Source organism: Mustela nivalis, assembly GCF_964662115.1.
Source record: "Mustela nivalis genome assembly, chromosome: 2".
In the NCBI taxonomy this organism is placed as follows: Eukaryota; Metazoa; Chordata; class Mammalia; order Carnivora; family Mustelidae; genus Mustela; species Mustela nivalis.
In genome coordinates this window covers 46,805,376-46,823,029 of record NC_139021.1, presented here as the reverse complement: position 1 = coordinate 46,823,029, position 17,654 = coordinate 46,805,376, and the positions used below count along the sequence as shown (strand labels likewise).

At 33.8% G+C, this 17,654-nt stretch overlaps 1 protein-coding gene across 1 annotated transcript in view; it reads left to right on the top strand.

Moving 5' to 3' along the window:
• Positions 1 to 15,120, top strand: part of CNBD1 (cyclic nucleotide binding domain containing 1) — a 511,440-nt gene extending 496,320 nt beyond the window's left edge. The window contains exon 13 of the mRNA XM_082722613.1: positions 15,043 to 15,120. Coding sequence (XP_082578739.1) covers positions 15,043 to 15,114 — 72 coding nt within the window. The 3' untranslated portion in view covers positions 15,115 to 15,120. The remainder of the gene's footprint in view (positions 1 to 15,042) is intronic.
• The last annotated feature ends 2,534 nt before the right edge of the window (positions 15,121 to 17,654 follow it).

Below are 17,654 nucleotides of genomic sequence, written 5' to 3'. Positions count from 1 at the left end.
TATAACCCAAGTAAACTGTAAATTTGACCTACTTATAGGAAGTTGCATCACCAAACTTTCATAAACAGTGCAAACAAAGTTTAGTGGCTCACAACTTCAAAATATTTAGAATTATTATAAAACACAAATCATTCAAGGAACATTGCATGTGTTTAATACCTACCAGGCATTGAACCAAGCATGGGAGATTAAAATATAATTGAAATATGTACCTTCCTCTTGGGGCTAATCTAGCCTTAGAGAAAAATATATATAAGTAAAATCTGTAATTATGTGATAAATGCAAACATAAATATATGCTAAGGATGACAGTGTCATCCAGAAAACAGTGGTCAAACTATTTAATTTTTCAGGGGAATTTTCTAATAGTAATAGAACAGTTGAGTTCTTAAGAGAAAATAAACATTTTTTTTTTCAAACAAAACTAAGCATAAAGACTTTCCAGAAAAAGAGGATGAATGGCATCGTAGTAGCCTGAAAGGGAGAGCACAAGATGTATTTCAGAATTTATAATAAGGTATTCCTAAACCTGATGGCATTCATGAGTATGGAAAATGTCAGAAAATGATGTGCTAAGTAGTAAGTGAAATCAAGACCAGCTTCATATGTGTGTGTGGTCAATGCAGTTGCAAATGGTCTTGTGCTTTGAAAACCTTGTGCCAGGTTTAATGCTTTCATCACCATCTTGGATTTCTTAATTATTTATGAACAAGAGGTCCCACAGTTTCATTTTTCATTGGGTTTACAAATAATGTATCAGGTCCTTAGTAAAAACTACATCCTGACTAAATAGTCCATACTGAAGGCATGGGTATTTTGTCCTGTGAGTACTATAGATCATGGAATAGTTTTAATGTAGGTAAATGATACCATAATATTTATATTTTAGGAAAATCACACCAGTGGAGAAATTAGAGCAAGAACATAGTAAGAGAACAATTGCTGTAATCTAAGTGAGATGTGAGTGCTAAAACTAAGCAATGCATATAACTTGCTTGAACTAAGCAATAGACAGAACTAAGCAACACCCACACTGGTGTGAATAACCCAGAAAATTGAATAAAATGATACAGATTCAGAGATATACATGAGAAAAAAATAAAAGTATTTGGGACAGTTATAGGGAGAGAAGAACAAGAGCAATCTACTGTTTCTACCAAATTGCTTTCATAGATTTTAAGATTTAACAGCCTGTGATGGAAAAGTCTGGTTTTGGGGTCTTTACCTTTTCTAATGATGCAAGCATTAAATCTTAACTCTGTCTTCTAACTATCAACCCACATAAAGGTGTATAAAAGACACTCCACACTGTGGCATTGTGGAAGCCATATATATTTTGAATCTTGCAGGAACTCAAACTTGTTTCAGTTGCAGTTTTTAATTACTTTTGGGGAATTATAACTAGAGATAAATTAGACAGAATTAGAGATAAAGATACAGAAACAGAAGTACATGATATATAAATGACTTCTGTGTATTGTGTGTGTATACATAGATACATAGATTATTACATAGATACGATAAATCGATTTCTGGGTATTTTTTTTTCTTACATGTCTTATTAAACTCTTCTTGTCAAATATACAAATACATACTTTTGTTCAGCAACCCACTCTTATAACTTAGTCAAATATTTCCTTCCCTTGGTTATTCTCTCTCTTCATTATCCGTATCTTCTACCAAACTAGATAATCTACATCAACATACAAACTTATAATATTCCAAGTCTTCCCCCTACAATCATAATATCCCTCATTGACAATTATTAACTCTCACCTAACTTCACTGTTCACAAACTCTCTTCTTTGACACTGTCTCCAGTCCTCAAACTCCCATTAACTTTTTAATGTTATGAAATATTCAAACTCATGAATACAGGTCAAAGAATAATATGAGGGACATTCATAGGCTCTCTGCCTAAAATCTGTAATAATAACACAGTCAAATAATCAAATAAATAATAACAGTCATTTCCAATAGAATTGGAATCAGTATTTTATGGGAAAAGATAGTTATATTGAATAATTATGTAAAATTATATATACATATATAATTTTTAGACACATTTGTGTATATATGTTAAACACTGCAGTATTTTTTATTTTTCATTTTAATTAATTAATTAATTAATATACAGAAAGAGAGAGAGAGGGGTGCTAGAGGGAGAGGGAGAGAGAAAAATCTTAAGCAGGATCTATACCCAACATGAAGACAAATTTGGGGCTCAGTCTCACAACCCTGGGATGATGACCTGAATTGAAATCAAGAGTCAGGTGTTTAACCAACTGAGCCAACCAGGTGTCCCTCAAATTTTTGTTTGAATTCTAGTTAAATAACATACAGTGTGATATTGGTTTTGGGAGTAGAATTCAGTGGCCCATCACTTACGTATTAAACACTACAGTCTCAAAATGTGTAATGAATTAATCAGCTTTTGATTTATCATATGAGTCCCATGATTGGGAAATTGGAATTCTGTATCTTCTTTCTGGCATAACTATAGCCAAAATCAACTTCTACGATGTTAGGCTCCACCCCTCACCTCCACCAAGTAGAGAAGAAGTTAAAAGAAATTTTCAATATGATCTAAAAGCATCTATATTTTCTATTTCTTTTTAATCTAAGTGTTTTCTTGTGGTTAATACATGTATTAACAATGTATTGACATGATTAACATGCTGGCATTACTTAGGAGCTCACCTATCTCTTTTTAAAGATTTTAAATGTATTCAACAAATACATATGCCATATGAATAGCAACATTATTTTTACACATAATATTAACTTACTAAGTACATTACATAACTGCAATTAGCACAATATGCATAAAGGCTTTCAAGATTTTTCAGTAATCAAATAAATGTAAGGGGAAATTTCTAGTCACATGTATTTTGGTTTGCATATTAAACATTATGTTTTTATGTAGGAAGTAGGAGGTATTAATTAATTTGATGAATTAATTTGGTGAATTTATTAGACAGTGATCAGGTATGGCAGTCTTTACTGTAATAATAACAAAAAAAATAACTTGTTATGAGCCTTTAAATAGATTAATTCAACCAATTTTCTCGGCCATATTAAGTAGTTTCCATCATTATTCTCTTCTTCACAGATAAGGAAATGGGTACACATAGAAATTAGTGTTTCAGTAAATGTTAATAAATGTTCTTTTGTGTTTGTCAGTTTGTTTTTTATTAAAAATAATAAGGAAAAGTCCAAGCCATAATAAACCAACCAATAGATATTTACTTTGTTAAGTCTTGAATATGTTCCTAAATGAAAATAAGGCACAGTTTCTGGCTCACGCAATCTCATTCATTATTGTAAAAAGAAATTTTCTTAGTGGTTGTTGCAGAGGTTAGTGATCCTCCACCACTATCCTCAAAGTTTGGACTTGTGTTTGAACTTAAAATACCATAACAATGGAGGCTTTTAGTAGCATGCTACTGCTTTTCTGTTTTAATTTTTTGTTTTTAATGGTGTGTTTCTTCTTAACTTCCCTTTATAAGTAATGCAGCTTTGGGTACAGTTCTTTTAAATCTTTCATGCTTATAAAACCATGAAAATATATCAGATCATGTACAAATTGCTATCTGAAGGTGCTTTTCAAGCTCTTGTCTTATAAATGAAATAAGATACAGGAGCTGATGTCTGTTCACATAAATGGAAAATACTGACAGTATGAAGTGATTTGAATTACCATGAAATCATAGAATTATAAGATAATAGATCTATAAGAGCCTTGAAAAATCTTCTGTTCAAGTTGCCTGCCTTTAGGCAGGTAAGCATCTGAAATACTTTGTGAAAATGTTTCTAGCCTCTTTCTGAATATATCCAAGCAGAAAAACTCCAAAATCTACCACGTTTGAATGATTACTGATTAAAAAAGGAGAGGAAAAAAAAAAAAAAACAAAAAAACGTATATACAATCAAAATTGACCCTAATTTTTTTTTAGTTTTTTAATTTATTTTTTATTTATTTTCAGCATAACAGTATTCATTATTTTTGCACCACACCCAGTGCTCCATGCAATCTGTGCCCTCTATAATACCCACCACCTGGTACCCCAGCCTCCCACCACCTGCCCCTTCAAAACCCTCAGATTGTTTTTCAGAGTTCATAGTCTCTCATGATTCACCTCCCCTTCCAATCTCCCCAAACTCCCGTCTCCTCTCTATCTCCCCATGTCCTCCATGCTATTTGTTACGCTCCACAAATAAGTGAAACCATATGATAATTGACTCTCTCTGCTTGACTTATTTCACTCAGCATAATCTCTTCCAGTCTCGTCCATGTTGCTACAAAAGTTGGGTATTCGTCCTTTCTGATGGAGGCATAACACTCCATAGTGTCTATGTACCACATCTTCCTTATCCATTCGTCTGTTGAAGGGCATCTTGGTTCTTTCCACAGTTTGGCGACCATGGCCATTGCTGCTATAAACATTGGGGTACAGATGGCCCTTCTTTTCACTACATCTGTATCTTTAGGGTTTGACCCTAATTTCTATTCATTTTTTTCCCATTCAGACTAAAAAAAAGTCTTTTCATGATTCCTCTTCAGACCTCTTACTATCTTTTTGATCATTTTGTTACTTGTCACTGTTTCTAAGTTTTTTGGTAATTTTTTAAATGGAAGAGCCAAAATTGAAATTTTTGCTAGTCAATTTTTTTTTTTGTAGAATAATGTCACACAATAATGTTGTTGCTCAACCATGTGCATTATGGTGATTTTAAGCAAAACTTAATTGAATTTTGCTATTTTTATGTAGTCCTTCCCTTTTTATGTAACCTTATTGTCCCCACCACATTAACTATAATTTTATGGTCTTTTACTCAGAGATCAGGAGACTACCTTTTCCTTTGGCAGAGCTTTAATTAATTATTTTCCTTTCACGAAGGGTCAATAATAATAAAAATAATTGTGTAATTTTTTTTCCTAACATATAATTTTTTTCAATATATAATCACTCTTCCTTTTTGGGGTGCTTATTTAACACTTTTTTTTTCAGAATTTTTCATGATTAAGTACTTGTTCTGTTTCTAAATCCCATGCAATTCTTCTATGGCAATTTTCCTGTATTCATTGACTTTTTCAGTTTAAGGATCTTGTCTTTTCTGGAAATCTTTACAAATAGGTAGTTTTTGTACACTCTACGACAGGAGACTTCTATTCATTAACATAAGAAAAACAAAATGGATTTAGAAATGAGGTAGGTAAAATTTTATCATTTCCCCCAAAATATGATTGTGGAAAAAAGTAAGACCCTAATTTTGTGTCTATTCTATGGCTTTGTGTTTATATTGTAACTATTTCTGATAAGTGAATTTTATGATTGTGAAATATTTACACAGATGAAATAGTAATGCTCTTTTGAACTTAAGAGATTGAAATGCCTTCGTGGAGAGAGAACCTTTGAAGTACATTATCAAATTTTTAACCTAGGCAGGAAGTAAATTGATACTCAATTTTCAGCAGCATATTGAAGTAGGCAATCAAAATTTGGGGGCCTTAAACTTGTACTTTGAAGTTTAAGTAGATTACTGGAAGCAAATAAAGATCAGAATATCTCTCTGTCCATCTTAAAGCAAAATGCAAATAAGCTGGACTTCAGAACCGCTACTCCAAATATCGGTCTCTTATGTTCTATTTCAGTTTCTTAAATCTTCCCTTTATTTTTTCAGTTATATGTTCCTTTCATGTTTTCTTATTTTACATGTCTGTTTTTATCCCTGACATTATCTTCTAGCCTCAACATTCCTGGCTTGGTGTAATGAAAGCAAGAGCTTCTGTCTCCTTACCTTCCCAGATAGCACCAAGAGGGCAATGTCCTCGGTAATTAAGTAACATAGTTGGGGGTCTCTAAAGAGCCTAGTTTAGAGCTGGGGATAAAATTGCTACTTAAGATGAGTTACATGGAAAACAGCATATGCTGGGGTACCTGGGTGGCTCAGTGGGTTAAAGCCTCTGCCTTCAGTTCAGGTCATGAACCCAGGGTCCTGGGATCCAGCCCCGCATCGGGCTCTCTGCTCAGCGGGGAGCCTGCTTCCCTTCCTCTCTCTCTGCCTGCCTCTGCCTACTTGTGATCTCTGTCTGTCAAATAAATAAATAAAAATCTTTGTTTAAAAAGGCAGCATATGCAAGCTATTTTACTAAACAACAGATAGAAGTGGTTCTGTGTTGAACAAACACAAGCCTCCTATTAGGCAGAGTTGAAATGCTCTCAGGATAACTAGACTCTAGTCATAATAAAAAGTAATTTTTAACCAAACAGAAAGTTATTTGTCTATTTATCTTTATGAACTGCATATTTGAACAGTCCTTAATGTGCCCGTCTATGAGTTTATTGGAGCATAACATTGAAATGGTTAGAACCTGCACTTGGAAAACAATGTAAAAAGGAAATTGTGTTACTAAAAATTATGTCAGTCAAATAGACAACATTCTAATTCTTGCCACTTGAATTCCATATCATTCTTACATTTGCTTTACATTTTTTTTTCTTTTTCTTTGTCCCCTCTCTCTTCCAATTGACTTTAACAAGTTCCTATTGAATATTTTTACGTAGTTGTTACACATGTATATCAAGCTTAACATATTAAAAAACGAAGTTTATATCTCTCGAGAGGGTTTCTCTCATATCTTCCCTGCCTTTTTCGAGCCAACTTGGTGATTCACAGACCTGTACCCCTGGGGATAAAAATATATGTTTATAAAAAATTAAAAATTAATTAAAAAAAAGAGGAGCATAAAAAACGAAGTTTACAATTTTCTTCTGAAAATTATCTCTTCATCCTCTGTTTTGTAGTTCAGCTAATGACATGATCATTATCCATTCAAATGTATCACCTTGAAAGAAGTTACTCTTTCTTTCTTTCTTTCAAGTTAAAATTCTTGGAAAAAACACAGTCAAACTTACATCAGGTACACCTAGGGTCAACCAATTGTGGCCAAGACACATGCTATAAAAATTTAAAATAGGGAAAGAGATGGGAATGATGTTCCAGAAGTTGGGAATGGTATTAGGATGATAAACCAGTTAATGTCATCTATTACTGGAGTCCTAATAGAAAAGGGTAATTTCAGCAAGAAAAATCATGTTTCTTGAGTTGTGAATGGTATGTTTGCCAGTAAGAAATTGTGCTGCATTAGAATTTTAAATGTATCTGTCTTGGAAGAGTCAGGGGAATTGAGGATGTCTTCTGTTCTCCATATTCTGGCTTAGCGTCCCCAGCTTTTCTCCTCCTTACTGATAATCAGGAGCAAGCTTCTGTGGGAAATTAGCTTTATTTCACATTTAAATATCTTATTATCCATTGCTGTAAGGTAGAATAAAGCAAGCCACTTTTTAAACTAGAATATTAAAAAATAGATAAAACTTATAGGCCTGTTGCTAAAAGCCAGAAGAGAAACAAAATCCAGACTTATGTATTAGGACAAGACTTCTGACTACATATTATGCAGTGAGTTCTTTCAAATGAAGGTAATTCAATAGTCAGGTAACTGCATTTCCAGAAATTCCCCCATGTTTGTCAAAGGGGAACTTGGCATTCAACTTCTAAGGCACTTTCACCACCTCTGTTTCTGCTCCAAAAGGAAAAGAATGAAGACAATCCAGTGGCTCAGCATGTCTATAACTGAAGGGCAATGGGCTATACACACAGGAGGCAGAGAGTGATAATTCTAAGGAAGTGAATAAACTCACTTAATTCATAAAGTACTCATCTATAGGCATATAAAGATTGTCTTAGAGCTCTTGAGTTAGAGTAATATGGTGGCCATTGCTGGGTTTATCTTAAAGATTTGTTATGCACATGTCAGGAGCCTACTCTGAGAAGATTTGAACAGCTGGGTGTCTGTCCAAAATGTCAAATCTCTCAAGCTTGACAGACTTTTTATATGTTGGTTCAGAGGTCCCAAGGTACCCCTTCTGAAAGAACAAGAAAGTGTCACATGGGAGTCATCACTTTTGACCTACCCTCTCTAATAATGTTGTATCATTTTTGCTTCATTCTTTTGATCAAAGCAGTTTCAAAAGGAGAGGGAACATAGACATGACAGATTTGAGGGGAGAGTCTCAATTTTACATTATTAAAAAAAAAAAAACATGTAGGATGGTATCTACCTTGATGGGCATTTAGAAAAATATAATCTGCCAAAGAAAACTTTTCCAGAATGATTTTCATAGAAAGAGAATAAGAAATGTAATATGGGTGTGGAGATTCCTTACGCTATTGGTGTTTTAGGTCCTCATTGATCCTGAGGCATAACTGTATCCCTACCATTCTCCCACTGGATTTTTATAAACTTCTTGCATAATGTAATGCAATTTAGAGGGTTTTCACTAATTCAACTCCTTAAGCCCCATCTTGAATGTCTTGATTTTAAATATCTAATATCCTCCTGGACATTCGTCTGAAAATCCAGCTTATCTCAGACTAAATTTACCATCTTTCCCTTAAATCTACTCTTCTTCCTGCCTTCCTTGTAACCTCCAATAGTCACAGATCCCCAACCACGGACATGAAATAACCTCTCAACAAAGACATATACCCATCTGTCCTGCTCTGTTCTGTCTTCTTTTAGATCCTTTGTGTTTATTTTGTAGCATTCCATCAACAGCCATACAAAATAGCCAAATCTTAAAGAACTTCAACTTTGGTGGCTGTCAGTATTGAATACCAAATATAAAAAGTTGCTCATTTTACCAACTACTTTACTTGCCTATCATGAAATACTATTTTTACAGTCCAAGAAAATAATAATAAATATTTATAACAATAAGACAGCTAACATACTGCCTGCCAGACTTGTCCCTGGGTAATATAAATATACAAAATGAACTAATTTAATTTAACTTATATCATGGGACATGTGGATTATAACTATGCCAATCTACAAAAAAAGAAACTTTAGTCTATCCAAGACTATGATGACTAACTGTCCAGGTTTACCCAAGACTGAGAAGTTTCTTGGGACATGGGACTCCCTCAGTGCTAAAATTGGGACATTCCCAGGCAACCTGGGATGGTTTATTACTATATCAATAATTAAAGCAAAGTAAAACTCAGACTTACTGAATCCAAAAGCCAAGAATATAACCAATTTGTAATTTTATTTATTATGGAATATAAGGATTTTCACTCTTCATTCATTGTGACTTAATCATTTCCATAATACTGAGCCTCTTCCTGGAAATTTTCTAACTCCAGAAACCAGTTCTCTCTCAGGATTGTTTGCTGTCAGTAATCAAAACTCAGTATTAGTTAGTTTAATTCAAAGAGAAAGTCTCAGTCATTTAGTCAACTGATTGCTGAAAGGTAAATAATATCAAAGATTCATTTAAAATTTATTTAGATGTCTTAAAAAGCAATTTTATAAGCTCTAGGTCAACATTTTTCTTTCAATAGTCAAATAGAAAACAATCTGAATTTCCATATTAGTTATGGCTACACCTGCAAAGGTCTTGCTCAACATTCCTAGAAGTTCCTAGTCAATGCTTACCATCTTGCACTGGTTTTTAAACACAGCAGTTGCAAAAGGAGAGGGAACACTGCAGCTTCCTCCATGCTAATATAGAGAAAAGACAGCGGGAGAAGACAGCCTCACTACCCCAAACATTGGCGGAGTAAGTGTTACTGAAGTTTGAGAAGGGGAATTATAACCCATGATGACTAGTTCTCAGACATCACTGCTCTTAAATCTGTTGGATATATCTAGTCCAGTAGGTTTTCCTACTGTCCCTCAAACTTGCTCTGATCTATGACATCCTGTTGAGTGCCACTCCTTCTCAGTTCAGAATCTCTTTCTCACATTTCCTCTCCCTTGAAGCCCAAATATTAGATAAAGCTATAAATCACTTATCATCTTAATAATGACACGCCCAAGAAAGACACCTCTTTATCCTTATTTGGTTACTTGATGCTTCCTCCTCTGTCAGACTAGATTATTTATGGTCTTTCCCTTTACATACACAAAAAGTTCAATAATGTATTTTCCAATTTAAGTTCAGTCATCACTCAAAGTCAAACTCTGCTTCTTACCATTTGGAAAAGCAGCTACAAGAAGCAATTTAAGATAAATTTTTAAAAATTCCTGTAACAGGAAAAGGGTGAATTGCTATGATTTCGGTGAAAGCATCTGGAGGAAGTAAAGAAACAAAATTGGACTACACTTTCAGGAGCCTTGGTTTAGACAGAAAATACATAGATTTGGCATCGGCTGACCAGGGACAGGTTTTTTTTATTTAGGGTGGTTTTTCTTTTCTTGTTTCTTTGCTTTGAAAGATGTTTCTTAAGTTAAAGGAAAACATGAAAGTAAAGGATATAAGAAAAGATATGTAAAAGTAAAGAAAGAAAAGGGCTTTTTGAGAGGCAGTGACTCATCATTTCTTAGAAGTCAGTAGTTTTCTTTTTAGTTCAACAGTTCTGGGGTAGGAATAGAGAAATGGAAATTTGATTCAGGCTACAGAATTTATAAAGCATATTCAGCAAAATTATGAGGGAATTAAGGAGATTTGAAAAAGAGGAAAAGAAATAAGGGCTCACCTAAGGTAGGACAAATAAGAAAGCAAAGCCATGACTAATAAACTGAAGGAAAATGAAGAATAGACTTGAAACCCCAATGTATCAGAGTATACATAATGAGAATGGGAAAAAATCAAAAGAGCTAGGAGGAGAGGAGACAGCAAGCAGATGGTGGAATATCCAAGTTTAAGATTTAGAAGTTAGGATGCCTAAGGATAGAAGACAAAATATTATTTATATATTCTATTTCACTCATATGTGTATGTCTAGCTCCTAGAAGAGTGACACAATCAAGAAATGTTTATTGTCTGAGATTGATTAAATTTATCACGCTAAAAGAGTTACAAGAAGACATTATCATTATAGATAGACTAATGTTTCAAATACCACGTTTGGACTTTTTTAAATCAATAAACTTCAAAATTATATTCATTCTACCAGAACCAAATGTTTTCTACAAATGGTACAGTTTTGCTAATTAAAAAAAAAAATCAAAAACAGTAACTACATAAAGCAAAATCTCTTTAACATAAAAAGGAATGATTCTGAGTTTGATCTGAGCACTCTGGAGTAAGAAACCCTGTCCAAATTCATCCATGCCACCTCAGTATAGAATCTGCAAGCCATTAATCTCAGCAGCTTATAAAGTTTGTTTCCATGAACAAACTCTAGTTTTTCTTCTTGACTCACCTTTTTAAAATTACTGAACTGAGTGAAAATATTCTCCATTGAAATTATGGCCTATTAATATAATATAATAATTTGGAAAGACAAATACAATCAAGTGTTTTACTTGTTAGGACACTTTGAACTGCACTCCTACTGAAGTGTTTAGCATAATGATATTATTTTCTCACATAACAATAAATTCTCAGAGAGAAAAGCTCCAAGGTTCAGCAGTTCAATGGCTGAGAATCATTTGCTCTCTCCTCCTCCCCTTCTCAGTATGTCAGCTTAGCCCTCAGAGGCCAAGGTCCTTTAGCAGATTTATCCTCCTGTCAAATTTATTGGGTTTTACCCTATGGACCTGGGGGTGTGACTGGCCTCCCATGAAATGTAATTTAGCATGGAAAGTAAGTTTCTGTCTAAGGAAAGCTGATGCTCCTTAAGAAAAAATGAAGAGGTGGGATAAATGTTGGATGAGAATCCATAATTTTCTGGTAGGCTCCAATCTGTAGAATTTGAGTAGTGGCTGATCCCAGAAACAAGATAACTGGACAAGGAAAACCAAGAAGGAGTGTGAATAAAATATTTTGTATAGAACCAAAAGCAAGAAGCATCCTGGAATTCCCCAGAAGGCTTTGGTGAATGGAATGTGTTTTGTAGAAATTAAGATGGAGTCTATGAAAATGGCAGAAAATGCATTTTGGGTATGCAAAAACATTAGAAATAGTTGTCTAACCATTATCTGACATAAAGTATGTTTCAGTGTTGCACAAAACTAACAAGAGAGGAACAAAGCAATAGCACATCAGAAGCTGGAAAGCAGATGGAGGAATTTAACTGACTTAAAAGAACTGAGAAAAATAAATTCTAAACTAAGTGTGAGAAAAATCAAAAGTGAATATTTTCTTCAAAAGAGAGATGTAAACAGGTTTGGAGACTGACATCTCTAGATGATTCCTGAGAGATATAGTGAGACCCCTAAAATGAGGGTGAGTGCTTCAAAACTATTTAAAAGCTTAAATCCTTAGATCCCCATCCACACTTCTCTGGTTAGTTTTACTTCTACCACTGCAGTAGAAGTCTAAATATGTATTCCCAGGAGAGGGTAGGTCACTAGGCTGGGAATACCAAACACATGGAGGGATTTTATACCATATCAAGTTATTCAGGTGGAAGTTTGAGAATTAAATGACATGTATTTCCAGGAATTTCAAGGAATTAGTAGGTCCAATACAGGAAAAACAAAACAAACAAGCAAAAAACAAAATAAGAATCTCTAGGACGATTACTGAAGGAGATTGTAGCATGACAGCTTTGAAACAAGCACAGGGGATAACCTGCCCAGTTTTGATACATTTGTCATAAAACAGATATGCTAAAGAATATCTTCACCTTGCTTTTCTCAGGATGTCATATTTGTAACAAAATGAAGCTACTACAGTTTGTGTTCACCAAAACAGGGGACCAAGTAAAGACAAAGGAGACCATAAGATTGAGAAAAAAAAAAAAAAAAAAGAAATGAAAATCCAATTTAGTGAAAGATAAAGCAAATTGTTCTAGAATGATGGTGAAGGAAATCTTGTGACAATTCATTATAACAGGCCTAGAGAGCAACAACAGTGGGTAGAAGAATGGAGTTTTCCAGGAAGATGACTCAAAGAAAATAGAACCATTAATTGCCTGATGAGATTTCCCTTGAGGAAAAATTTCTGAGAAACAATTAGAAATAGGGGAAGAAGTTATAGTGAAAAATAGCAAAGGAAAACAAAAGAAATTACTGACTTTAAAAGCCCACACCTACTGGAATTACTATTTGAACAAAATGAAAAATACTAAATGTTACAATGTGGAGAAATTGGAACTGCAAAATATTACTGGTGCAGTTACTATGAAAAAAAGCTTAGCAGTTCCTCCAAAAGTTAAGCATGGAATTACTGTATGACCCAGAAATTCTATTCCTAGATATATAGTAAAAAGAATACAAAAAGGAACTCAAACACTTGTACATGAATGTTTAGACTCACTATTCACAACAGCCAAAAGGTGGAAAACAACCCAAATGTCTCTCAACAGCTGAATGAATAAACAGAATGTGCCTACCTACATACAATGGAATATTACTGGTCCATCAGAAGGGATAAAGTGGTGATATATGACACAACATGAACTGCAAAAATATTATGCTAAGAATTCAGACACAAAACATTACATATTGTGTGATTCTATTTATATGAAATATCTGGAAGAGATAAATCCATAGAGACAGAAAGCAGATTTGTAGTTCCCAGCAGCTTCGGGAAGGCAGAATGGGGATTAACTGCTTAATGGGTACAGGATTTTCTTTTTCTTTCTTTTTTTTTTTTTTAGTCAACAAAGCAAAGTTTATTGAGCAACAGTATAAAGCTACCAGAGAGTGAAGAGGCTCAAGGGTAGGCCCCAGAGTTTCTAAGTTTAGGGGTTTTTATGAGCTCTTTTGCAGAACTAACTTAAGGTAATCAGGGTGTGGTGAGTCATGCCAATCAGGCTTTTGGTCATGTATCTGTCTACCTATTAGGTTATTGTGTCTATGATGACATAGAGACAATTTTTTTTAATTAATTTTTTATTTTCAGCATAACAGTATTCATTGTTTTTGAACCACACCCAGTGCTCCATGCAATCCGTGCCCTCTATAATATCCACCACCTGGTACCCTGACCTCCCACCCCCCACCCCTTCAAAACCTCAGATTGTTTATCAGAGTCCATAGTCTCTCATGGTTCACCTCCCCTTCCTTCAACTCTCTAACTCCCTATGTCCTCCATGCTATTTGTTATGCTCCACAAATAAGTGAAACCATATGATAATTGACTCTCTCTGCTTGACTTATTTCACTCAGCATAATCTCTTCCAGTCCTGTCCATGTTACTACAAAAGTTAGGTATTCATCCTTTCTGACGGAGGCATAATACTCCATAGTGTATATGGACCACATCTTCCTTATCCATTTGTCCGTTGAAGGGCATCTTGGTTCTTTCCACAGTTTGGCGACTGTGGCCATTGCTGCTATAAACATTGGGGTACAGATGGCCCTTCTTTTCACTACATCTGTATCTTTGGGGTAAATACCCAGGAGTGCAATGGCAGGGTCATAGGGAAGTTCTATTTTTAATTTCTTGAGGAATCTCTACACTGTTCTCCAAAGAGACTGCACCAACTTGCATTCCCACCAACAGTGTAAGAGGGTTCCCCTTTCTCCACATCCTCTCCAACACATGTTGTTTCCTGTCTTGCTAATTTTGGTCATTCTAATCGGTGTAAGGTGGTATCTCAAAACAGACAATCATATCAAAAAATGGGCAGAAGATATGGACAGACATTTCTCCAATAAAGACATAAAAATGGCTATCAGACACATGAAAAAATGTTCATCATCACTAGCCATCAGGGAGATTCAAATTAAAACTACATTGAGATATCACCTTACACCAGTTAGAATGGCCAAAATTAGCAAGACAGGATTTTCTTTTGAGGTGACGAAAATGTTTTGGAGCTAGATAAAGGTGGTGGTTGCACAACCTTGTGAACATATAAAACCACTCAATGCTCTGTATGATCATTAATTTTATGTTACATGAATCTCACCTCATTTTTTTAAAAAAATGAATACAAAACAAAAACAGAAAACAAGAAATAAATGTAATCATAATGTGCTATAATCTTAAATATGAATTGTAATTTTTGTATAGCTATAAGCAATATAAACAAGAGAAAATTTCTAAAAATAGTGACTAAAGGGCAAACAATAACCATGTTAACCAGAAATATAGAGACACATAAATACACTAAAAAGTGAAATCTGTCTTTCAGGAGAACAAGAGTATGGAAGAGTATGGGCAGAGTATAGAAGAATGGAACGGAAATTGCTATATTTTGCTCTAAGTTTTTGGTAATATTTGGCCTTCTATGTAATGTATATGTATTACTTCAGTAAATATAATAATATTCTATTAATCATTAACTAATTGTCAATGTAGGAGTGATAACCTTGACTACACAATGTCTTTAAACTAAGGCAAAATAAAATCACCATAAAATTATAACTTTTTGAAAAAGAGGTAATATACTTACTATGCAAGGAATTCTCCCAAATAATAGGAAAAAGATTAATAGCCCTTAGGAAAAATTCAAAACTTTGAATATGCCATTCATGGAAACAAGTTTCAGAAGTTGTTAAGCCATGAAAAGTTTCTCAATTTTTTATAATTAAAAAATAAAAATAAGTATTTGAGATTAGAAAATATTAAGATAATTATACTGTTAATTCAGATTTTTTTTTAGTGATCTAGCACTGTGAAATTCTTTGGAGTACAACAAAATAGTAAGAATGTTTTTGAGAGAAACCAGGTAATATCTACTAAAACCTTTAACACCTTTAAATTTCTAAACTGCATCTCAGTTATACATGCAGTCTCTTATAACAAAATCCCAACTTCTTTCAAAGTTGAGATCTTTGCTAATGTGCCCTTGTAAGCAGATAAACCTTTAGGCACAAAGATGTTCTTTTTAATATTATTTTAACAGGGCACTGATTGGATTATAGTCAATCATTGAATAGACTATCATGCAACCTTTACAATGAAGCTATTAGATAAATTTCATATAATGGCAACAGAGTGTGAAAAAAAGCAAGTTGCTAAATAATATCTAATGCATGGGTTCATTTATTCATATAGGTAATTTAAATATTTGTAGACAAATAATGCATTGAAAAAACAGACAATTGTTAACAGAAGCTAGTTGTAGAGGATAGGGTATACGAAGATAAACAATTGCCATTTCATATAATGGCAACAGAGTGTGAAATAAAGCAAGTTGCTAAATAATATCTAATGCATGGGTTCATTTATTCATATAGGTAATTTAAATATTTGTAGACAAATAATGCATTGAAAAAACAGACAATTGTTAACAGAAGCTAGTTGTAGAGGATAGGGTATACGAAGATAAACAATTTGAATTTTTCACAGAAATATGAGGGTTTTTTTTTCCCCAATGCTTATATGTTGATTTTTTAGTAAAAATAACATTAAAAAAAGAAAACTATTCATGTGCCTTCTGCCTGATCAAAACTCACTCTCAGAGATCTCACAGGACTAGATCATAGAGATGTGCATGGAAGAAACAGGTCTCAGTGTACATTTCAGTTCTTATAGATCACATAGTAAATGTGGCCATAATAGTAAAGGTAAAAGGAATATTATTGACTACTTGTTCTAATTCCTTCTGTTTACAGATAAGAAAGTAGAAAACCATAATAATTAAGTGAATTTTCAAGTCATCAGGTTAAACATAAGTACTTAAATGTTCATATTCTTCTTTCATATTCCAGTCTGGGTCTGTCTGTCTGTCTATATGTCTGTCTGTCTATCATCTCTCTACCTTTCTATCTTTCTATCCATCTATCTTATCTATTATCTATCATCTATCTATCTCTCTTTCACCTCTTCTATCAAAATGCCATCTCATTCTCAAATTTTGGGGAAAAAAAAACTTTGCATGCAGTATTCCATTTTCACATTTTTTATAATATTTAAAATTAAGGCCTCTGGGGTGTCTTATGTTTAACATCATTTCATGCAATGATTCCCTGTTAACCAGTATCAGAGAACTAATATTTTTTTGGAACACATCTTGGATGATTTATCTTATTACTAATATTTACTCACTAAAGATTTGTTTATTCATTTGTTTTTAGTTTTTACATCATGTCTTTCTAGTTGAGATAGTAATTATAGTTAGAGAAGTTGGTCAAATGATCTCAATTTATACTTAAAGTTTTAGTTTTACTGGTCTCCTATAATGTAAAAATCATTTTTAGGCAAATTAAAATTATTTATTGGAAAATTAAAAGTTTTGGGGCGCCTGGGTGGCTCAGTGGGTTAAGCCGCTGCCTTCGGCTCAGGTCATGATCTCAGGGTCCTGGAATCGAGTCCCGCATCGGGCTCTCTGCTCAACTGGGAGTCTGCTTCCTCTTCTCCCTCTCTGCCTGCCTCTCTGCCTACTTGTGATTTCTGTCTATCAAATAAATAAATAAAATCTTAAAAAAAAAAGAGAGAAAGGAAAATTAAAAGTTTTTAAACTTACATAACTAGTTTACAATAGTTACCAGACAAAGAAATAACAATTTGGAACGATCTTTTTTGTTAAACTTAAAACATATGCTCAGAACAGCCGTGATTTGCTTTCTAGTGCTCTCTCAAAACAAATCTGCTTTCTCTTGGATATATAAGCCAACAGAATGAAATGCTTTTCTTGGTCAGAAGCCTTATGTAATATTTCAAACTTATCTTCTGTTATACATGCAGCCCTGTTACAACACAACTGTCTTCTTTCGCTCAAAGTCAAGATCTTCTAGTTCTTACTCAGGAAACCAGCCTTGAAACACCCTATGACAGCTCTAAGGGCTTTACTGTAGGTGG